The 25,085-nt window shown below is 33.1% G+C and overlaps 1 protein-coding gene across 9 annotated transcripts in view; it reads right to left on the bottom strand.

Annotated features, from left to right (window-relative positions):
* Window positions 1–25,085, bottom strand: part of LOC127712473 (nucleolar and coiled-body phosphoprotein 1-like) — a 41,372-nt gene that overhangs the window by 12,777 nt on the left and 3,510 nt on the right. For 2 of the 9 annotated variants that reach the window (XM_052218917.1, XM_052218921.1), the window contains exons 2-7: window positions 17,643–17,763; window positions 6,004–7,653; window positions 4,371–4,454; window positions 3,248–3,331; window positions 2,114–2,197; window positions 151–234 (exon numbers count right to left, since the gene is read on the bottom strand). In XM_052218917.1, the coding sequence (XP_052074877.1) occupies window positions 151–234; window positions 2,114–2,197; window positions 3,248–3,331; window positions 4,371–4,454; window positions 6,004–7,653; window positions 17,643–17,763 (2,107 nt within the window). The remainder of the gene's footprint in view (window positions 1–150; window positions 235–2,113; window positions 2,198–3,247; window positions 3,332–4,370; window positions 4,455–6,003; window positions 7,654–17,642; window positions 17,764–25,085) is intronic. The other 7 variants (XM_052218918.1, XM_052218920.1, XM_052218919.1 and 4 more) reach the window with 7 other exon arrangements.

The following is a 25,085-nucleotide window of genomic DNA, read 5'->3' as shown; positions in this document are numbered from 1 at the left end:
TAAATTGCGACAATTGATGGTTTCCCCATAATTACTAAGTATCTTCCTGGGGTACCATATAGGTTTAACGAACATCACTATTAAACATGTTTATATAAAATACATAAGCTCTCTGTATCATTTAATCTTAACAATATTTAGACATTGAACCTTTGATATTTTCTTCTTTCCTGTACTTTTGACTGGTTTCCTTTCCTCTTCTGAACTACTGTCACTATCCTCATCAGAGGTCATCTGTAATGTAAGAATTGACATGAAAGTTTGATGAGACTTAATCAAGGCCAACTTGAGTTTGTATATATATAATACATATTTTTTATGAACCAAAGTTCCATAATTCTGGAATGATTTCTTTGAAAATAATTCTGTTTCAGTATCTCAAGGCTTACTCAGAATGTTTTTTTATTCTGAAATAGGGAATTTTTCTGTGAAAAAAAATAACAGGGTGTACAAATTTCACGAGTTCTAGTCAATAAAAATTTAATGTACATGAATTGTTTTCCCAAAATTTTGGAAAATAAATTACCGTCTTTTGGTATGTATAGTGCGCACATTTATACCCTGGGTCAAGTTTCTTGTAAGAGGGGTGCACGTTATACATGCCTACAGACATTTTCTTAGTCTTTTTTCAGGTCCAAACTCTGACAAAGAAATTTCCAGGAGAGGTGAAGACTACGGAATATTTTTGCTAAAACCTCGATTTTTTTTATGTTTTACATGTTATATTTGTAATATGTATTTTATTGTTCTTGATTTGTCATGTTTTATTCAAATAAAATACATTTTATATCTCTGTAGTTACGTTTACCGTGTAAATTTGTCCATCTGTTTGCAATCCAGAAATTTGCCATGTCTTTAATAAAGACACAATAAAGTTTTTGTTGTCAGTTAAATTAGCCTCTGTGTTCCTTGTTGTCAAATCTTACTGTTTTTGTATGTGTTCATCATGGAGAGTAGAAGAAAAGTGTATGAAAATTGAATAAACCATGCTGGTTTTGAAAAGATAAATGTATCAGGTGATCAACAGTCATGTGGGTCAGTCATGTGACTTGATATTGTAAAGTGATGATTTAGTCTATGAGAAGTTTATTTTTATAAATACGTTTCTACTTTGTAACTTTTAAACATTTTAAACAACTGTTTAAAACTGTTCAAGAAATTATGATTGAAAACATGATAATCCCATAATTGTAACCTGAACGAATTTAATAAGGAAGTGAACCTGTCACTGATTTGTTTTGACATCGATTAGACCCTTTGATTGAGGTGTGATAATTCGGATTAACAGCTAGAATCAACAAACAAAAAATAAAAATAATGAGATTTTAACAATTTATTACAGCACTAATGATGTTAATGATAATCATTTGAATGATTCGTAATTATGTTATTGTTTCAATCAGAACATTAATTTGGATATTTGATCTTGTCCTTGATACTCAAACACTTTATTAAATTTGGTTTTAAAAAAACAAAAACAAAATTAAATGTAGATTTATCTCAATCTAATAAAATTCTTATTCATTTGTCAGAATATTTGCAATTTCATATTAATTACATATTCCGTACGGAGTTTTCCGACATCAGTGTCCCTGTTTACAGATAGACTTCCTGTTTGCTGATTTTGGAGCTGTAACTTTTCCGAAAATGTCTATGAGTCTTATACCAACAATAAACTTTTTCACACGTTTCTTGGACCATAAAGGAGGTGCGCACTATACACCCCAAAAGAGGGTAAGTTCAGAAACTAAATTAAAAATAAAATAAGAATATGTACATGTGTCTTAAATACACTCTGTCCTGTTCACATTGATGCATTAACTGAGAAATCTGGGTCAACATCCTAATTTGACATATATTTTTAAAAGTTCAAAATTAGAGAACCGCCTCTGTGGTCAAAGACTGAAAAAATGTGTCTAGGTAGGGTGACATGTCTGTCTGCAGACTGTTACAATGTGAACTATTATATTTAAAATCCATTCATCATGTGGGTCTAGTACAAAGCAGTGTTTATATTCATATTACATTAACATATTCTCATCCTGAACAACCCAAATGAATCCTGCCATTCAGCTTTTTAGTAACAAGTAAGTTATAAAAACAGACAGTGAACCTTAGATGATTTGTGCTTCGCTGAACTTTTGACTGGTTTACTTTCCTCTTCTGAACTACTGTCTCTATCCTCATCAGAAGTCACCTTAATTAAGAGATATATTCATATAAGTTTTTGACAATAATATGTGATGCAAAAACATAGATATTCTGTATTCAGTAATATTTCATTTGATAAATACTTGTACTTCATCATAAAAAATATTGTTGTGCTGATTATTAATGTGGGACAAAATACGTTCTCAGTGCTGTTTTATTTGTCATATATTTTTAAAAGTTCAGATCTTAATGAAAGACCATCAATGGTTTAATACTCAGCTGGGTGAAATCAAAGACTGGAAAATTGGTATTAGCTACTTAACCACTCAGCACTTGGCATTTTGGCTGATCAGCTCAGAATCAAACTAATGTGTCCTGGTAGGGTGATATGTCTGACTGTTACAGTGTGACAAACTAATGTGTCCTGGCAGGGTGATATGTCTGACTGTTACAGTGTGTCAAACTAATGTGTCCTGGTAGGGTGATATGTCCGACTGTTACAGTGTGAAAAACTAATGTGTCCTGGTAGGGTAATATGTCTGACTAACTAATGTGTCATGGTATGATGATATGTCTGACTGTTACAGTGTGACAAACTAATGTGTCCTGGTAAGGTGATATGTCTGACTGTTACAGTGTGACAAACTAGTGTGTCCTGGTAGGGTGATGTGTCCGACTGTTACAGTGTGACAAACTAATGTGTCCTGGTAGGGTGATATGTCTGACTGAAACAGTGTGACAAACTAATGTGTCCTGGTAGGGTGATATGTCTGACCGTTACAGTGAGAACTATCACATTTAAAATGCACTGAGCATGTCTTTCAAGTACAAATCAGGGTACATATTCATTTTTAATCAACATCTTATTATCCTGAATATGCATTTTATTTCTCACTGGATGTTAAACAGCTCTCCATTATCTTCAAAATGATCAGAGTTCAGTTCAGTCAGTGCTGCTTTAATTCAGAATGACCCTTTTGACCAGGCCATCTTAAAATTATACTCGATTTTAATGACTTTCTATATCCCTTAACTTTTGAGAAATTAAAGATTAAGATTTTTATTATCAAGTAAGTTATAAAAACAGACAGTGAACCTTTGATGAATTGTGCTTTGCTGTACTTTTGACTGGTTTACTTTCCTCTTCTGAACTACTATCCCTATCCTCATCAGAAGTCACCTGTAATGTAGAAAATCTTTATTGAAATTTGAAATAATGTCATTTGATATTCTGTATTCAGGAAAATTTCATTTGATAGATACTGAATTCATGATACCCATATTGTACATCATCAGTAGTCAGCATCCTATCTATTTGATTTGTGGGTATGTGTCAGTAGTGTCAACGTGGAGTGTTTCCAAGCACTTAGAGCTTACAAAGGGGGGTTGATGGCATGACCCCCCCCCCCCCTCCAGGAATTTTTTAATAATTCAAAGCCATTTCCTTCATTCTCACCGCTGATTGAGTAATGTTTTTCAGATACGGAAAATATGTATTTCATACAATTTATTACGTCCATCTTTCATTTAGACAGAAAAACTGAGAAATTTATTATTAAACAATTGTAATATCTGTAACTCACTAAATACCAAAAAAAACAAATGCAGTTCTGTTTGCCTGCTAATCGCTTTTGGGATTCTGTGTCAAGAGCGATTTGCAAGGCGTTCTTCTTGGTTTTAAACACTTGACAATGTGCTGTCCCCTTTTTTGAAGACGTTAAACATAGCTATAAAGAATGTAACAATTCTTTGTACTTCTGCAAGTACTTGTCCTTTTTTCAGCATCTTCAGTGTAATTTTTCTTTCACATTTCAGACCTACAATTTCTTTCCCATTGTCCATGATAAGAACTTTTTCTCCGTCTGAAGATATTTCTGATACCAGATGTTGAGCTATGGTCAGAAAAGCACTTTAAAAAAGATGTTTTCAATAAAACAAGTGTCCTTTAATTCTGATTGACTAAATTTAAGCCAAATTTCAGAAATAAACACGTTGGTTGAGAGGTAGTAACATAAGATAACTACACAACTTTAAGACTACGATTTAGTTCAGTCAATGTGTAGATTTAGTTCAGGATGCCTGTTTGACCAGGTGAGCGAACAAGTGTTCACTAATTTAACGACATATCAATACGTTATTTTTTGAGAAATTAAATATGCCTCATGAATCCTGCCATTAGATTTTTATTATCAACTAAGTTATAAAAACAGACAGTGAACCTTTGATGATTTGTGCTTTCCTGTACTTTTGACTGGTTTACTTTCCTCTTCTGAACTACTGTCCCTATCCTCACCAGAAGTCACCTGTAATTAGGAGAAATCAAATTTTTTATAAAAGTGTTTAATAATGTCATACAAATGTACAAGGCAAAAACATAGATAATCAGCATTATTTAATTTGATAAATATTTAAATTTGGATAATAACTAAAAACAACTTTTTTTGTTCTAAAAAACATTTTATAATTATCTTGTAGTTAAAAGGTTTGGTTGGTTTGCTTGCTTGGTTTGCTTGCTTGGTTTGTATAAATGTTTGCTCAAGCATTCTAATTAAGATTGACATCTGCAATCAATAGATAGGTGGGGCTTTTAAGCTTGTATACATTATACATATAACTGTTATTGAATATTAAGTATAATGCAGAGTATAATATATACAAACTGAAGCCCCGCCTATCTATTGATTGCAGATGTCAATTTTAATTACAATGCTTGAGCAAACATTTGTAAAAACAAAGCAAGCAAGCCAACCAAACCTTTTAACTACCAGCATTAGGAAAATAGCCCTAAAGAGCTTGCTTCAGATGGCCCAGATTAAAAAGAATTTAAAAAATGCAGCAATTTGGGTTTCAACATTTCAGTTTTTAAAACATTAATATATATATTTTCCAAATAAACTCATCATAGGTCCAAGGAATACGTGTGTCACCTGCTCTAAATAATACTAGCAGAAATAGCCATGTTTTGGTAATGGAATCCCAAAAATCACTCAGACCAAGAGTTTAAGTAGCAGGTGCACAAATCCATGTACAGTAAAAGAATATGTTCAAGTTTTGTGGAATTCTGTCAAACCAGTTGTAAGGTGTTGTGGATAATCAAACTTATTTGAATGTACATGTACAATGTAAGCAGAAATTGCTTACTCCATAGTATGGTCTGGGGAAACTCCAAAAATCACATCCTAGTGTCCTGATATAAAAATAATCTGTGCAAGTTGGTTGATATCTATCAAGTTATTAGACAGACACCAATGGTAATTAAATAAAAGAAAATGTATGTGTCACTACAGCGGGATCCTGAAAGGAGATACAGAATCTTTTCAAAATTATATTTTCAGTCTATAATAACATTTATTTATTAATAGCAGCATTTCTTTATTCTCTGCCTGCTCAGTACTTTTATATTCAAATGCTGTGGATTCATTATTATTTGTTGGGTACCAATTTTTGTGATTTTCACAGGTGAAGGTAAACCAGGAATTCAAATGATCAACAAAGGAGGAATTTCTTATATGCTTGTACATGTACATCATACATGTATGTCAACTTTTGCAAAACCATGAAATCAAGTATCCAATGGAAATGCAATTTTCTTCTATCCACAAAAATTGGTACCCATGAAATTATAAGAATCCACAGTATATATATTTGTATAATTTAAAAAAAAAATATACTCAAAGAAAGAGAAGTATTGCATCCCACTTGATGCATTGGTCATGTTGTTGTAATCTATAATATATATAGCTATAAAGAATGAATCTCAACACAGGAAGTACATCATGCATATCAGTTTATCTTGCATGATGGGCATACCCACAACCATCCACAACAGGCATTTCTGACATAGAATCTTACCTTAACATGCATGCCTACCTTTTTAATGCTTGCTAAAGGTAGTTCCTCATCAGAACCAGAGGTTTCCTCATCAAGAACTGAAGTCTTAGACCGATTCACAGATTTTGTAATGTCAGTGCTTGATTTTCTTCTCTTTGAATCTTTAAAAGAATCCCCTTTTTCATTGTTCATTTTTTCTGCATCACTTGACATGCTGTTAGTTTTCTTTTTAGAAATGTTGATCAACATTTCATCCTCTGAACTTGAAAGTTCTTCATTGCTCATTCTTTCTACATCACATGACATGATGTTAGTTTTCTTTTTAGAGATATTTATCAACATTTCGTCCTCTGAACTTGTATCCTTCACAATCTTCTGTCTTTTCTTTTCTTGTTTGATTTTGACCTTTGACAATTCTTTGTTTTTAGAAACAGACTTCTTTTTATTTTGTTTTTTACTATTGATCAAATTTGGTTTTTCTTTCCTTTTCTCCTCTAAATCATTGTCACTGTCGATATCTTCAGAACTCTCACTGTTCGAAATTAGTTTTCTTTTATTTCCTTTTGTCTTTTTCTGTATTTCATGCTTTTGTTCATGTTTAGACTTAGATTCCTCTACATTTCTTGTCTCATTCAAATCACTCTCTGACTCACTTTCAAAACTTTCCATTACTTTTCTTTTTTTCCTTTCATCTATATCTGTGTCTTTCTCATGTTGTTCTGACTCAGATCCACTATCCATATTAAAACTCTTTCTTTTTCTCGAAGTCTCATTACTTTTTCCTGTCTTTTTAATTTTTATAACACTTTTTTCTTCTTCGGATATTTGTTTTTTATTTATTTTTCTTTTTTCTCTAGTGTCATTATTCTTTCTTTTAAGTATTTCCATCTTCTCTCCTTCCTTGTCAACATCACTGTCATATGTCCTGTCATTTATTATATTTTCAGCTTCATCATCATCAGAGTCACTTTCAATGACATTTCTTCTCTTTCCAAGATTAATTTTCCTTTTTGTCAGGGACTCATCAGCAAATGGTTTCCAGTCCTTTTCATCGTCAGAATTGGTTACCATATGGCTGAACTTTTTCCCTGGGGAAGACTGTAGTTCTGTTTCAGATTTACTACATTCCTCTTCACTTTCTGTATCACTGATTTCTATTTCTTCCTCACTACTTTCATTAACATCCAAATTTAGAACAGCATCAAGCACCTGATTAGCACTTAAACGTTTAGTTCCTCCTGGACTAATAGTCACATTTCCTTTTTCACAGCTTTTACTATCAGCAGAACTTTTGTTACAAAGAGGTTTGTCATCTGGCCTTTTTGGTGTACTTACCAATTCCTTTTTCTTCAAGTTGTCATTAATCATTTTTTGACTTGACTTATTACAAGATACAACTTTTTCTGTGCTTAAATCTGTTTTCATTTGTAGTGTTTTCTTCAGAGGACTATCCTTCTTTACCATTTTTGGTGGAGTCACAAATTTTTGGGGAGATTTCTTTTGAGATTTAAGTACTTTAGATGTATTTACTTCATTTTTGGTGATCTTTGGTGTAATGATTTTACTACATGAAGATGTATTTTGGGCCTCTCTTTCCTTTTCCTTTTCATTTTCTTTGTTGGCCAAAGTAACTGAAGAATTCAGAGAGTTTCCATCTGAGAAAGAGCTACTCTGAAATATATGAAAACTATTTGAAATCCTTGTAACTTGTATTTATAGGAAAAATTAATAATTAAGTAACAAGTTATTGATTTATTTAAATAAACCTGTTTTTATATTCTGATTTCGATTCTTACATGTATGTTAGCCTACAGTAATATGTATAATTTGACTTCATTGTTATAATGTTTTCTGGTCCTAGGCCCTTCTATCTGAAATTCTGTCAGTTAAGTCATTCTTCCTTCCAGTATTAGGTTTAAATTTTTGGTCAACAAACATTCAAAGTAGTTGAACCAAGGCTTCCAAAACGGTCATATTTGCCGGACAAATGAAAATTTATCGGACATTGTCCCACTGGGCCAAACATGAAACGGACATCCTACGTATGTTTGCCATTTCAACGTTCATGTGACTCCGAAAAATCTACCATTTTGACTTGACCTTGTGCCTTAAACAGACACACTTTTCCGGTCATTAAAGTGACAGTACTCTATAAAAAAGCCCTACTATAATCCCCTCTCATTACAATCAAGGTTAATTAAGTGTCTAACAGGTGAGATTTACCTGTGGTCATCTGTGTCAGGTAAACTATTTGTGCCGGACATCGATCGATCTTTTTGGAAGTTATTTTTTTATTTAAATTAAAAACATTCCTGCTCTAAATCTAACTACTTTTTAGCAAAATAGATTGAGACTATCAGAAAAACATATTTAAAACGATAAGATCATAATTTACACGCAACAAGTAAACTATTTTGTACCGGACATCAAGGACGTATATTAGATATATATGTTAGTAATATATATAAATACGTCCTTGCAGACATTGATCAGTCTATTTATTTAAAAGTTATATTTAAATTTTAGCGGATTGCATCTAATCAGTTTAGCCAAAAAGATTTAGATTATCAGAAAAACGTATATGAACAGTCAGAGCTCAGACATAAACAAGTCTAAATCTGCTTTTGACTCATAGATGTCTAAATCTGAAGGTTTCAAGATTTGTCTCCCTTTAATTTAAGACAAATTATGACTTCAATAAGTCAATTAGTGTTAAGCAAAAAATATTTGACCTAAATTAAAGTTTGCAAGTCAATAAGTTACCAAAATTGGCCAACTTCAAGACCCATGCATATTTATAAAAAGGTCATGCATCTACATGAAATTATGACAACATTGAAAGACAATGCTTTGTCTTCTAAGGAAAAATATGCATGAGAGTCTAAAAAATCGGAGATAATGTTTATTTAATTTACAATGCAACCATCTGTAATCACACAAAATGAGGAAAATAATCTATGTTAAGTAAAAATGTTTAATTAGATAATTAAATATAGATAGCTCAGGTCATTGTGAACTCTCACACAGGTTTATGATGTCATAGGTGGTGCACTTTGGCCACTAATTAAAATCAAGTCTTTTCATAAGCATAAATAGACCTAAACAAGTCTGTCATTTTCTGACTTAAATAAGTCTGAAAATGAAAGTACATTTTTATAATAAATACATTTTTTGACTTATGTAAGTCAAAAACAAAAATCGACTTGTTTATGTCTGAGCTCTGACTGATGAACATGATTTGATGAAAAAATAAAAAAGGTTGTAAGTGAAAAAATTGTCAGAACCACGTTGTTTGAACTAGTACATGTGTGCACAGGTGTGAGGTTTAATTATGCATCCGAATTTTCCAAAAATGCTAAAATTATCATTGATACCTTTATCTAATGTTCATTTCAAGTATTTTCCTGAAGAAATTACGTGGAAAGAGCTACATTAACTCAATCGTGCTTTGTAAATGTACACAGATTTTACGTATCCGTCTCTGGTCCATGGTTTACCATTACCAAGTCAACATCCGGTATTAGTAAAATGTGTTTTTTTTAAATCGAAAGCGAAGTTTTTGACAGCGTAATTTTTCACAAATAAAGAGTCTAAGGCAGATATCAGTATGCTGATATTGCACACTTCGAATGATGCACCTTCAATTGAACAGTTTACGTCAGAACATCAAATTTATATCAAAAGTCAAGTTTAAGATCCGTTTTTGTGTCAATCATTGATATGAAGCCCAACTGATTAAACTGTTTGCCTTTTGTTACTAAGTCTTAAGTGACTGAAATCAGTTAGACAAAAAATGTCCGGCTGGCTCAAATATTTTTGGTAGCCCTGAGTTGAACATAAGTTGAGTCCCATCAACTTCAGGTATTTTCCTTACTTTTTTTACTATAAATAGGCATTTTGATCATTTTGGCAAATCACAGAAGGATTGGGTTGTTAACACATGCTTTTATTAACCAATCAGATTATCGTAGTTCTAGCTTATTTAGAATAAATTGCTTCGCCGAGCGCAGCTGGATACGACCACAGAGGTCCAACCCTGAACAGTTGGGGCAAAAATGGACGCAATATTCGCGCTTGATACAGGTCTGAATTTGGATTGTAATTAAATATTTGACACATAAAAGGTTTCTGACACAGAATGACTGTAGTCAAAGAACTTAAGAATTGGTTATATGATTTGAATTTATATTTTATTTTTTGCTTTTGAGCAATACATTTTCCTGTTGCGAATTGGCCCCCCTCCCCCCACAAAAAAAATTTACCCCCCCTTTTTTTTTTTGCTTTTGTGCAATACACTATGCTGTTGCCTATTAACCCCCCCCCCCCCCCCCCACACACACATCTGAAATCTGAAATGAGAAAAAATTGACCCCCACAATTTCTTTTTACCCCCAAAAAAATTCTTTCCCTCAAGATATGGTCATAATCTCAATTCAAATTTCCGATGAAGTTTGCAACCATCATTACCCATTTAAATTTACCATAGTGCTAACTTAATCTGTTTTATAATAGAATTTAAAATATGGTGTCAAATCTTTCATATGGATTTTTTTGTAAAAAAAAAAAAAAGATGCAACATTTGCAGATATTTTTACTGGTCTTCCTTTATAAATATGCATTTCTTTAAACATAATTTAAAAGCAGTGTAAGGGAGGTAATCAAAACGTATTTGGATTACCTCCCTTACATTGCTTTTAAATTGTCTTAATTGTTCATTAATTTATACATAATTTAAAAGCAGTGTAAGGGAGGTCATTCAAATGATGTATTTGAATGACCTCCCTTACACTGCTTTAAATTATGTTTTGTACTAAAGTATTTGTCCATTAACCAGGACACCCTTGTTTTTCCCCCTTTTTTGCCCCTAATTCCTAAACAGTTTGAGCCATAACCCCCCCAAAGCAAATCCTAACCATCCCTTTGTGGTATGGAAACTTGTGGTATAATTTCAGAGAGATCCATACACCGTTCCACAAGTTATTGTCTGGAAACTAGAAAAATGCTTATTTTTGCCCCTAATTCCTTAACTGTTGGTACCATAACCCCCAAAATCAATCCCAACCTTCCTTTTGTGGTATTGAACCTTATGGTAAAATTTCATAGAGATCCATTCACTTAAACTAAAGTTATTGTGCGAAAATTAATGTGTCTTCGGATGAACACGACGATGCCGCCACCAACGTCATACCAATATACGAGGTCGTATAAAAACTATTAAAGAATCAAAGACACTGTTATATAAAATCCAGACCACACAATTTTCTCATATCAGAGTGAGCACTCACAAACATGTTAAACCCCACCACAATCTGTAGGTGCAAGTCTCTTATCCACTGGTATTACACTGATGGTGGTAACTGCAGTTACCACGATCCCAATATGGCGGAGGTAGAAATAGGTGAAATCGTTTTCTGCTTATTTCTCTGTGTATACATGTTGTTTTCAAGAATTACTCAACCGCCAGGTTGATCTGTACGGTTTAGTTGTGGGTGTGTTTTCTTAACCATGTTAATATCATATATGGCCTCGTAACAAAAAACTAGAGGCTCTAAAGAGCCTGTGTCGCTCACCTTGGTCTATGTGCATATTAAACAAAGGACACAAATGGATTCATGACAAAATTGTGTTTTGGTGATGGTGATGTGTTTTGGTGATGGTGATGTGTTTGTAGATCTTACTTTACTGAACATTCTTGCTCCTTACTATTATCTCTATCTATAATGAACTTGGCCCGGTAGATACAGTGGAAAATACTTTGTAAAAATTTACAAAAATTTACGAAATTTATGAAAATTGTAAAAAATTGACTATAAAGGGCAATAACTCCTTAAGGGGTCAATTGACAATTTTGGTCATGTTGCTTTATTTGTAGATCTAACTTTGCTGTACATTATTGCTGTTTACAGTTTATCTCTATCTATAATAATATTCAAGATAATAACCAAAAGCTGCAAAATTTTCTTAAAATTACCAATTCAGGGGCAGCAACCCAACAATGTGTTGCCTGATTGGTCTGAAAATTTCAGGGCAGATAGATCTTGACCTAATGAACAATTTTATCCCCATGTCAGATTTGCTCTAAATGCTTTGGTTTCAGAGATATGAGCCAAAAACTGCATTTTACCCTATGTACTATTTTTTAGCCATGTCGGCCATCTTGGTTCGCGGGCGGGGTCATCGGACACATTTTTTAAACTACATACCCTAATGATGATTGTGGACAAGTTTGGTTAAATTTGTCTTAGTAGTTTCAGAGGAGAAGATTTTTGTAAAAAATTACAAAAATTTGCGAAAAATGGTTAAAAATTGACAATAAAGGGCAATAACTCCTTAAGGGGTCAACTGACAATTTTGGTCAAGTTGACTTATTTGTAGATCTTACTTTGCTGAACATTATTGCTGTTTACAGTTTATCTCTATCTATAATAATATTCAAGATAATAACCAAAAACGGCAAAATTTCCTTAAAATTACCAATTCAGGGGCAGCAACCCAACAACGGGTTGCCTGATCGGTAAGAAATTTCAGGGCAGATAGATCTTGACCTAATGAACAATTTTATACTCATCAGATTTGCTCTAAATGCTTTGGTTTCAGAGATATGAGCCAAAAACTGCATTTTACCCTATGTACTATTTTTTAGCCATGTCGGCCATCTTGGTTCACGGGGGGGGGGGGGGGGGGTCATCGGACACATTTTGTAAACAAGATACCCTAATGATGATTGTGGACAAGTTTGGTTAAATTTGTCTTAGTAGTTTCAGAGGAGAAGATTTTTGTAAAAGATTACAAAAATTTACAAAAATGGTTAAAAATTGACTATAAAGGGCAATAACTCCTTAAGGGGTCAACTGACCATTTTGGTCAAGTTGACTTATTTGTAGATCTTACTTTGCTGAACATTATTGCTGTTTACAGTTTATCTCTATCTATAATAATATTCGAGATGATAACCAAAAACGGCAAAATTTCCTTAAAATTACCAATTCAGGGGCAGCAACCCAACAACAGGTTGTCTAATTCATCTGAAAATTTCCGTGCAGATAGATCTTGACCTAATAAATAATTTTACCCCATGTCAGATTTGCTCTAAATGCTTTGGTTTCAGAGATATAAGCCAAAATCTACATTTTACCCCTATGTTCTATTTTTAGCCTTTCAGGTCAGGTGAGCTAAAAAAGCCATAGAAAATTCAAAGAAGATAATCGTAACTCCAAGAAATTTGTTTGATATGATAATCGTAACTGGACTATCAGATAGTCGTAATTTGGACATGATCATAGCAACTTGTCAGTGATAAACGTAGCTTTTTTTGTTGATTGGGACGTCAACTATATCTAAAACTTGCTTGAAAGTTTTATGTTTCACAGGTTAAAATTTACGGTAAATATTGATTGCTATATTGTATACTTAAAGAAGAAGATATATTCCTTAATATAAATGATTTTTTTATAACAAAAAAAATCAATCAATCTATAACTGTTTTTGCATCCCAGTTCCAAAGCAACTTGGCTGGTGACACTCTCTTGGACTTACAGATCACTTACAGAGATGTCGACCTGGTAGTAGTTATATTTTTTTTAAGATTAACGGTACCAATCCTGTACTGTAACAGATGCTTATTTCCACAACTCATAAAGGTATCGGCCCGGTGGTAGTTATAACATTAACGGTACCAATTGTTCTGCTCCAGATGCGCTTTTGACTATTAATGCTAATCATGAAAAAATGGATGCCTTTTATGACAGCAGATATAAGATTGATTGATTGTTGGTTGCTAAAAGTCCAGTGGCGTATATTTCATGCATGTTCAGGACGAAAACAAATAAACAATAAATATGTCCTATAAAAGGGGCCGTCCGGGATGAAGGTCGGAAAATTTGGACTGCCACTGGAAAATGAGGATATGTTGGGAAAGGACCTTTTATCCCTTACAAAAACCTTTGGACCCCTCCAAGAGTGTTTTATGGTTCTTAACGTGCAGAGAGCGTAGCATACTCTCTACATGAGGCATTGGATTTAATGTCACCATTCTGACCAGACATGGCTGCGTATTTATACATCCCGCAGAGCCAAAATGGATGCCCTACTTATGCAAGGAGGGTTTTGACTGCACGTAGGAAGAAGAAAATGGTGCCCATATTTATATTCCCTACTCACCCCACTCCCCAGTGTTGTTTGGGGCAGATATAAGAAGGTTAATCAAAAGATAGAATAGAGCATATAAAAAGTATTAGAAATCTGGGAATAAAAAAGATACTTCTTCATAAAAAGAAGGAGGAGAGCGCTCACAAGCATGTTTAACCCTGCTAAATTCTGTATGCGCTTGTCCGAATTTAGGAGTCTGTAATTTAGTGGTTGATGTTAGCTTTCTCTATGAGTTTTGCACATTGTTGAAGGCTGTACAATAACCCGTAGTTGCTTACAGCTATGTCTTTCTTTCTCTGGTGGATATTTGTCTCATTGGCAATCATACCACATCTTCTTATTTTTATTTTGAAAGTTAAACAACTATAAGTCTTTGATACATTTCTATGCTTACATTTGTAAACAATCTAAATTCAGACTAATAAAGTGATTAAATCTGTGTTGGAAAGATTGGAAAAGTTGTGTGCATAATAATTGCATACCATATTTCAGTCGTCCATTGAGGTATGGTGGTTAATGTGGTCTATGTGCATATTCAATAATAGAGACTCTGCAACATTGTAGACTAGAATAGATTCATTACAAAAATCTCTTTTTTTTTGTTGATCTTGTATTGCTGATCATTTTTTCTGTCTAGTTTTTCTTTATCTTCTTGGACTTGTTAAAATAAGCAAAAATGAAAAAAATGTAAATAACTTTAAAGGACAATACATGTAACTCCAATAAGTTGTCAATTGCCAATAGGTCATGTTAACTTATTTGTAGATCTTTATTTGCTTGATATTTTTGCTGTTTACAGTATATCTCAATCTATAATGATATTCAAGATAATTAACAAAACAAGAGGCTCTCAAGAGCCTGAATCGCTCACCTATTTCAGAGGAGAAGATTTTTCAATGTTAGCAAACTTGATGAACAAATTGTGTAAAATTGTCTTTAAAGGGCAATAACTCCTTAAGGGGTCAATTGACAATTTTGGTCATATTAACTTTTTTGTAGATCTTACTTTGCTGAACATTATTGCTGCTTACAGTTTATATATATCTATAATAATATTCAAAATAATAACAAAAAACTGCAAAATTTTGTTAAAACTACAAATTCGGTGGCAGCAACCCAACAATGGGTTGTTCGATTCAACTGATAATTTCAGGGCCGATAGATCTTGACCAATTAAACAATTTTACCCCATGTCACATTTGCTCTAAAAGATTTAGTTTTTGAGATATAAGCCAAAAACTGCATTTGACCCTTATGTTCTATTTTTAGCCATGGCGGCCATGTTTGTCGATGGATACAAACTTCGGATACAATTTATAAACAAGATACCCTAAGGAACATTTAGTTAAAGTTTGAAGGTAATTGGCCCAGTAGTTTCAGAGGAGAAGATTTTTAAATGTTAGCAAACTTAATGAACAAATTGTGTAAAATTGTCTTTAAAGGGCAATAACTCCTTAAGGGGTCAATTGACAATTATGGTCATATTAACTTTTTTGTAGATCTTACTTTGCTGAACATTATTGCTGCTTACAGTTTATATATATCTATAATAATATTCAAAATAATAACAAAAAACTGCAAAATTTTGTTAAAACTACAAATTCGGTGGCAGCAACCCAACAATGGGTTGTTCGATTTATCTGAAAATTTTAGAGCTGATAGATCTTGACCAATTGAACAATTTTACCCGTCAGATTCGCTCTTAAAGCTTTAGTTTTTGAGATACAAGCCAAAAACTGCATTTGACCCCTATGTTCTATTTTTAGCCATGGCGGCCATGTTTGTCGATGGATCAAAACTTCGGATACAATTTATAAACTAGATACCCTAAGGAACATTTAGTTAAAGTTTGAAGGTATTTGGCCCAGTAGTTTCAGAGAAGAAGATTTTTGAAATAGTTTACGAAGATGACGATGACAGACGACGAGGGACGCCAAGTGATGGCATAAGCTCACATGGGGCCCTTCAGGCCCCGGTGAGCTAAAAATAAAAAATTTCCTTTCCTCCGCATCCAAAATTTTTTTCACCCAGGGCCTGTATAATGCTGAAAATGCCTTTAAATGTTTTTATGGAACACCCTTCAAAAAAAATTTGGGCAGGGGTTCCCCTGACCCCGACTAACCCACGGGGTCTGGGGGCATTCACCCAATATAAGTATGCTAAAAGAAAAGATATAATAATGGTTTATAGAAAAAGTAACACTGAATAATTCTGAAAATGGAACATATCAAGGAGAAATTATAAGCACCCCCCCCCCCCGAAAAAGTTGTACCCCCTGGAAAAAAAAATCAAGTCATCCCATTCATGCCATTGTAGTCTTACAATAGTTACTGAAGACCCCTTATAATTTTTTAAGTAGATTAAGAGAAGATTTTTGTGAAAGATTAAAAAAATTTACGAAAAAAATAGTGAAAAATTGACTTTAAAGGGCAATAACTCCTTAAAGGGTCAATTGACAATATTGGTCATGTTGACCTGATGAACATATTTTAACCCCATTAGACTTGCTTTGATTTCAGAGATATAAGCCAAAAACTGCATTTTACCTCGAGCTCTATGTTCAATTTTTAGCCATGGCGGCCATCTTGGTAGGTGGGCGGGGTCATCTGATATATTTTTAAAAATAGATACCCTAAGGATGATTTAGGCCAAGTATGGTTTAACTTGGCCCAGTAATTTCAGGAGAAGGTTTTTGTATAGATTACAAAATTTTACAAGAAATTGTGAAAAATTGACTTTAAAGGGCAATAACTCCTTAAGGGGTCAATTATAATATAAATATAATAATAACCAAAAACTGCAAAATGTCCTTAAAATTACCAATTCAGGGGCAGCAACCCAACAACGGGTTGTCTGATTTGTCTGAAAATTTCAGGGCAGATAGATCTCGACCTTGAGTAACTTTAACCCTATATCAGATTTGCTCTAAATGCTTTAGTTTCAGAGATATTAGCCGAAAACTGCATTTCACCCATGTTCTATTTTTAGCCATGGTGGCCATCTTGGTTGGTCATCGGATACATTTTTTAAACTAGATACCCTAAGGATGATTTAGGCTAAGTTTGGTTTAATTTGGGCCAGTGGTTTCAGAGGAGAAGATTTTTGTAAAAGTTAACAACGACGACGAAAAGGACGACGGACGTCAAGTGATGAGAAAAGCTCACTTGACCCTTTGGGTCAGGTGAGCTAAAAATACATGTACTTCACCCGCTTACATACAAAATTGTTGGTAAAATCCCCAATTTGTGTAAATTCTTGTCTGGAGCTCTGCATATAGTATGTCTCTCTATAATTGATGTATCTGAAACCCTCTTTTCGATTGGCGATAAACAAAATCATGCCTTTCATCCGACAGGTCATCCACTAAGATTGTCATGATTATAACCTTCTTCAGTTATTACATGTATTCAAATTATTTTTTTTTGTCCGGGATTGACATGAAATATTTTTCTACTGGAAATAACGATAACAATTAGTTTCTCAATATTCTGTTTTTAAATATCATTGTTTACCTGGCTAAGTTCATCCAAGTATTTGTATACAAGTTTGTTGATGGTCAATTTTTCTGTGCTTTCCAGTTTCCTTCCAACATGCTGACTATAGGCATCTCTCACCTGACGTTTTGTCAACACACTGTTAATACAAATAAATGTTTCATTAGGAAAATTAAATTGTAATCTGGCCTACTCACTTGAATCAATTAGGCAGACAGATATAACCATTATACAAATAATTTTGCTAAATGAGTACAAAAAGTCTCAATGGGCATGAAAACTGTGTGTTTGTGGGTCCAATTTCAAAACTAATAGAACTACAAACGTTTCACTTGCAGAACCATTATGCAACCTCATTCTGAAATACAATTATTGGCAGGCCCAGGGATACATGAAAGAAGCCTGATCATTGTGATAGAAGCAATTCTAGTGTTCTCCTCCAGGCCTTAAAAGCAATATGGCCCTGTACGTTGCAGAGCTTCCAAAACAGTTGTATTGTCTGAATCGAACTTTACCAATCTTATATTTATGACTTGTTGTGCCGATCCTGAAACGGACATTTTACGTGGGTTTGCCATTTTAACATAATTCACAAAAATAATTGAAGTATTTGCGATCTTTTTAACTTGACCTTTTGCCTTAAACAGCCACACATTTGCGGTCATAAAAGTGACATGGTGAATAAGTACTATCACAACAAAGCCTACTTAAATACCCTCTCATTACAATCAATGTTAATTGGTTGTCAGACACTTGGAAATTTTCTGAATAACTTGCCATTAATTTTTCATAAAAAACACATACATGACATATTTAGGAGTTTTATAACAATACTGTTACACTTAAGACTGATTTTAACCAGAGATGCAAATTTAAATGCAAAAGTATGCCAGTAATAAATCAATACATGGAAACTGCCAATAGGGTATCCAGTTGAGTTTAATGTGTCACAGTTTCAAAGCTTTTCCTGCTTTGGTGCTAATGATTTCAAAAAGTGTTATTTCCCTTCTGGTAAGTAGTGCTGGTTCACTGCTTGCAAGGGACATATCAAAACATTTTTCTTTTCAACTTAAAAATAAAATTTTGTTTTGAAAATATGTTCACCTACATGTATATCAAATTTGTCCTAAACATTGCATGAAATAACATGTCACTTGAATATTGACAGGTAAAATAAGCTTTTTACTGTTGTTGCTCTTGCTCAAAAGGAACTAGGATTCTGTTTTTTCAAAAGAATTATGACTTAAGATTGGTCATAACTTGTATCAAAAGATAAGAAGTTACGACCAAACTTATGATTCCTGACCTTTAGAAAAACGAGCCCCATTACTACTTTCTAGAATTTTTTTTTTTTTTTAATCAGAGTTTATATAGTTGTGGTAACAAATTTGGAAAAGAAATTTAGTTAAATAAATTAGGCCTTTCTTTTTTGGTATATGAGGTCTTCAGTTGTTTCTGTAATCCATGGTTCCTGTAACTTGCCTGCAGTTGTAATGGATGGGTGTTAATTAACAAATATAGGATTGCATTGAATTTTTATACACCCGCAAATAATGTGTTTTGTATATGGAATCTTCATACTTAAAGGACACTATATTCGACACCTCAAACAGGGGTAAACAATTCTACCTGTACAGCACGGCAGTCAATTATGCATGTCTCTCTAATTTTGGTTTTCTTTTTATGACCACCTATATGATTTGAAATTTGGTATGCAGCTACAGCATGATTGGTTGTATCAGGTGGGTCACTTGCTGTTATATAATAAGGTGGAGCCTATACCATGTATACTATGAACACATATCTTCTATTTCATTTGTCAATATGAAATTTATTGTGTCTAGTATATTATTATAAAGACAAGTATTTCAGTTTGTCCACTATATTATTGTGTTCATACTTGTAATATTAATAATATGTGTAAAGGTTTCCATATCAACATACTGCAGTTGTCATGGTTGTGTAATGCAGAGATCTGCATAGCTGTTTATTTGTTCATGTTTCATCACTTTGAATTCAAACTGTCGTAATATGGTATTTAAAGTTTTTCTCTCTTGTCCATACTTGAAGATTTGAACCTACATCTAGAGGACACCACCTTAATACTACAGTCCTTTTAAAATGTGAAAAAAATAGTTCTATTAAAGTTTTCATCTCTAATTATTTGTTGTTTACTACTTTTGTCATCTATGATACCTTGTACATGTACATACGCATAACACATGCAAATTTGTGTGGGTGGACATTACAAGATACCATTTATACTGTGGATAAAATATCACTCACATATTGGATAATCCAAATATTAAAATGTTTGTTGGATTCCGCTTTTTGTTCGTTTCCAATAAAATTTAGAAATTTAAAATGCCTTGCATCTTTCAAAATTAAATGAATTAAAAGTGAAAGCTGAGAAAGTGCCTCCCTACACCCCCATACATTCACATCTTGAACAGTCCTTATAGAAAAGTACATTATATAAGATAAGTACCACTTACAATGTAGCTAGAACTCCCAGTTTTTACAGTGCTTGAATTTACTGGTTAGTGACGCATAAGCGCAAACCATGCAATGTGTTACAAAGCTGGCTAGCACACTGAGTTGGGTTTCTGAAGGTTAGAAGGTATACATGTGCTACATATAAAAGTGTATAAGAATAATAACAAATAGCAAGAGAATTAAATACATTGGTCATGTTGGTAGTCAAAATTAGTAGATGCAAGTCAGTGCCCAAAAATAATTATATTGTGACATCATAATTAAAGTGCCCATGTTTCAATATTCTCATAGTTTTCATTGTTGATTGGAAGAAAATTATCAAAAACAGTCTTAAATTTACAAGGCACAATTAAAGAAACATTATCATGATTATCAAGAACAAATTTACTTTTCAGAGCATTTTAAACAGATTTTGTAATAAAACAAAAATTGCTTTCCTTTCTTATGGTCTCCTGTCACGTATAAAAAAAACTTAATTTAACTTTGAAAATAGTTTGTAAATATAAACATAAGGTAGGTAACACAAGTTATCACGGTAATGGTCTTCAATTATGTCTTTGAAATAAATTGTACAAAATAAAAAAAAATAAAGTGTGGTTTCCTGTCACGAAAACAGTAAATAAAAAATGGATTCATTTTTTCTGGAAAACCCACTCGGTTTCCTATTATTAATATTACTAGAACACACCCGCTAAATCGCGGGCATTTAGAGCGTGATTGAATGTGTGTAAACTGTTGTAGGATGAATTTTTGTAAACGATTTTATGACTGGAGAATTTCAGGAACGGTATCAAAAGTCATAGGTACTTGGTGACAGGACAATTTTTTTTAGCCCTCCCCCTTTTTTTCCAAAGTCCGTTATTTTTTGTTTTCTGATTTTCTGTATACTATGAACATACATTTACTATAAATAAAGTGTACTTGCTATTTACTATCAATTCCAAGTTTACTATCCACGCCGGTCACTGATATATTATATTTGAATTGATATTAAATAGCAAATACACTTATTTATAGTATATGTATGATCATAGTATACAGAAAAACACGAAAATAATTGTCCTGTTCCCAAGTACTTATGAAAATTATGTGTAATTGTAAAACAGTCCTAAATTAACCTTAAGGTGGCACGGTAGTATTTGCATTCCGGAATTTAGGTTGCTCTTGAAACTAGAGGCTCTCAAGAGCCTGTGTCACTCACCTGTATTTACTGATGCTTTGGAAATCATGTTAAATAAGGTTAAAATCATAATTAATAGTATTAGATATTAGATATTATAATGATATCTAAGATAATAACAAAAAACTGCAAAATTTTTGTAAAATTACTAACTCAGGGGCAGCAATCCAACAACGGGTTGTCGGATTCGTCTGAAAATTTCAGGGCAGATAAATCTGAATCTGATGAACATTTTTTTCAGATTTGCTCTAAATGCTTTAGTTTCAGAGATATAAACCAAAAACTGCATTTTACCCCGATGTTCTATTTTTAACCAAGTCGGCCATTATGGTTGGAAGGCAGGGTCATTGGACAAATTTTTTAAATTAGATACCCTTATAATGATTATGGCCAAGTATGGTTAAATTTGTCTCAGTAGTTTCAGAGAAGAAGATTTTTGTAAAAGATTACAAAAATTTACAAAAAATTGTAAAAAAATGACTATTAAGGGCAATAACTCCTAAAGGGGTCGACTGACAATTTAGGTCATGACAACTTATTTGTAGATCTTACTTTGCTGAACATTATTGCTGTTTACAGTTTATCTCTATCTATAATAATATTCAAGATAATAACCAAAAACTGCAAAATTTCCTTAAAATTACCAATTCAGGGGCAGCAACCCAACAACAGGTTGTCAGATTTGTCTGAAAATTACAGGGCAGATAGATCTTGACCTGATAATCAGTTTTACCCATGTCAGATTTACTCTAAATGCTTTGGTTTCAGAGATATAGGCCAAAATCTACATTTTACCCCTATGTTCTATTTTTAGCCATGGCGGCCATCTTGGTAGGTTGGCGGGGTCATCGGACACATTTTTTAAACTAGATACTTGAATGATGATTGTGGCCAAGTTTGGGTGCATTTGGCCCAGTAGTTTCAGAGGAGAAGATTTTTGTAAAAGTTTACGGACGACGGACGACGGACGCAAAGTGATGAGAAAAGCTCACTTGACCTTTCAGGTCAGGTGAGCTAAAAATACAGTATCAACTTAACATACTTTCCCAAACTGAGGGATGAATCAGGTGTAGAAAAATATGAAACAATTTTACTAATGGCCTTAGGTTTTTAAAGATAGCAAAAAAAGTAAACGGTCATGATACATATTTAAATTCATTTTTGAATATTATAACGAAAGTACTTCAGTTAACTGTGTATGTAGAATTTTGAGCAGTGTTAGAAAGTGGTGAAAATTCTAAAAAGGCTGTCATTATCCCTATGGGTATGTAAATACTTAAGGAAATCTTGTCTATGACTTAAAAGTCTGTCTGATGACGGAAACAATATCCGGACGCCTTTATTTTCGTTTTCCTCCCAAAATAACACTAACTGAATAATCATAAGGCCAAAAAAAAATATATGTCTGTTTAAGGTTACCCGACCGTCCCTATTTTGTGGTGCCGACCCTATGTCATTTTATTCAAAAATGAAATCGAAAGTGAAAGTACAAAGCCGGAAACACCTTCTTTCAGTTTAAAACAAAAGTGAAAGTAGGTGCATGATCATCTGAGCCCTTTAATTTAAAAAATTGCGGACTCGATATTGAAGTGGTTTTACAATCTAGATCTCAATGGCAGCTTGCATGGCCCCAACAGGCTGAGGCAGCAAGTGTGGACACATTTAAAGTTAAGAAAATGCAACCACATGCTTACAAAATCTATTTTGACAACATTACCAAACAAATTAATAATTGGTACCGATGTGTTTGATCTGTACCATAGTGAACAACCTGCAAAACATACAAAGTAACGGTGATTTGGAAGACTGAAATTCAAGAAGGTGACGGTTATATTGTTGACGGGAACTTAACTGTTGGAGATGTTGTAGATAAATTCAATGTTAAATGTATGGATATTTTATGAGAGAAGGAAATCAACAATAATTTGGTATCTATTGTTCAAACAGCGGCAGACAATGCTACCAACATTGCAATAAATATTTTTCAAGTTATGATGGTTTGAGGACGAGCATACCCAACTTTTTTTAAATATTAAGTCAAATGACATCACCCTTTTGACACCTATCCCTGCAAATATATTTCAAACCAGTAATTGAACCTGTTAAAACAGGCATGTTTTTTTTCTATTTATTAATTCTGCAGGTAAGTGTCAGTACTTGTAGAGGTTAGCCATGTACTGACAGATAGATAATTTCAGACTAACCTCTCATAAATAAATGTAAATACCACACATTTAATAACATGTATGGTCTGCAGGGGTGTCTACTCTTTATGTCCTCTTAAAAAAAAACACAGCACCAAACTTGTCAGCAATGTTCCTGGGAAGGTCATTTATTATGGTATAAAAGAATTTAATTTATTAAAAGTTTAATGCATCAAATTTGCAAAAGTGAAAGAAACATTCTTTAATACAAGGAGTTGGTATCGTACAACCCCAAAACTTGAACCAGTACGTTCATATGTACATGTATAAGTGCAGATTTTGTCATCTTTCCTCGTTTCTGATGGGTCTTCTTGTTTTATATATATTGATTGTTCATTCATCAGTACAGCATAATGAATTTATTTCTGCATATATGCCTGCATACATGTACATTAATAAACCTATATATTAGAAAGGACAAAACAATTTATTGTAAGTTTATATGACAGTAAAAAGTTAATATAGTCACTTAATATAAGTTAAAACAACATGCAACAACATCACACATCTCGCCAAAAAAAAAAATGAAAAAAAAAAATAAAATGGAAATACCTACCTACCTACCCTATTTTTTTAAAGGATGTAACCTTAAACAGACATATATTTTTTTTTGGCCTAAGCGAGGATGACTAATGCGACTATGCATGGTACTTATAGGACACAGAGGCATGATGATTAATTTATTGTGGAATTAAGAGAAGCGACACACAAAATGAGGTCTTCTCATTTAATAGTATAGATTACATACATGTATTATTATACTATTGGAAATAAGCTTGGAAATCAATCATCAAACATTCAGAAACCGTACTGTAGAATAGTTTAGAGGCATCCCTTTGGCGTTGTGATTACGCAAATTGGTGTAATCAATATGTTCCTTGGAAATCCCTTTAAAAGAAAATTGAGTTATCTCCCATTTTTAAGTACGAGTTGTCTTTCTTGACCGTACTAATATCCTCGATGATTGGAAATTCGTTACCCTAACTCGAAACGGAAGAAAAAAATCACAACTTTGGAGCAAATATTATCCACTGTGGATGTAAATATTCTTTACTTATTTGCAAACAGTCTGATACATTTAATTGATGAATAGCTTCAGAAACATGGTCAATCTTTCTATGTTTCATATTGTGACCCGATTCCGTAAAAGTAAGTAGACATGCTTGTAAGTTCGTGACCTTTGTCTTTGGCGGTGGCTTTTGCGCATATGCAACAATATATAGGTCAGGCCTATTGTATTATGAATTTGAACATTACAGAATAAATTTGAGATCAAATAACAAATGAATATCTCGAAAAAAAAAAAGAGAAATTGGGACATACTAACTTTTATTCTCCCTACAAAGATTATTCTAATTTTTACACGTGACTCTCAATGGTCAATTGGAAAGTCCAGAATTAAACACTTTAAACACGTTAAAGACAACTATAACGATGTCACAATCTCATTAATGCATCAAATTATTTTTTCATGCAATTTGCATTCAATGGCATAGGATTAAATTACTTTAACGAGCCAATATTCGGCAGGTTTTGTTTTCATCAAAATATATCAAATCATTTTCTGATCTTAAAAAATCC

This window comes from Mytilus californianus, unplaced genomic scaffold (genome assembly GCF_021869535.1).
Source record: "Mytilus californianus isolate M0D057914Y unplaced genomic scaffold, xbMytCali1.0.p SCAF_8, whole genome shotgun sequence".
NCBI lineage: Eukaryota > Metazoa > Mollusca > Bivalvia > Mytilida > Mytilidae > Mytilus > Mytilus californianus.
Note: the sequence above shows the minus strand (reverse complement) of the source record. Positions and strands in the feature narration are given on the sequence as shown.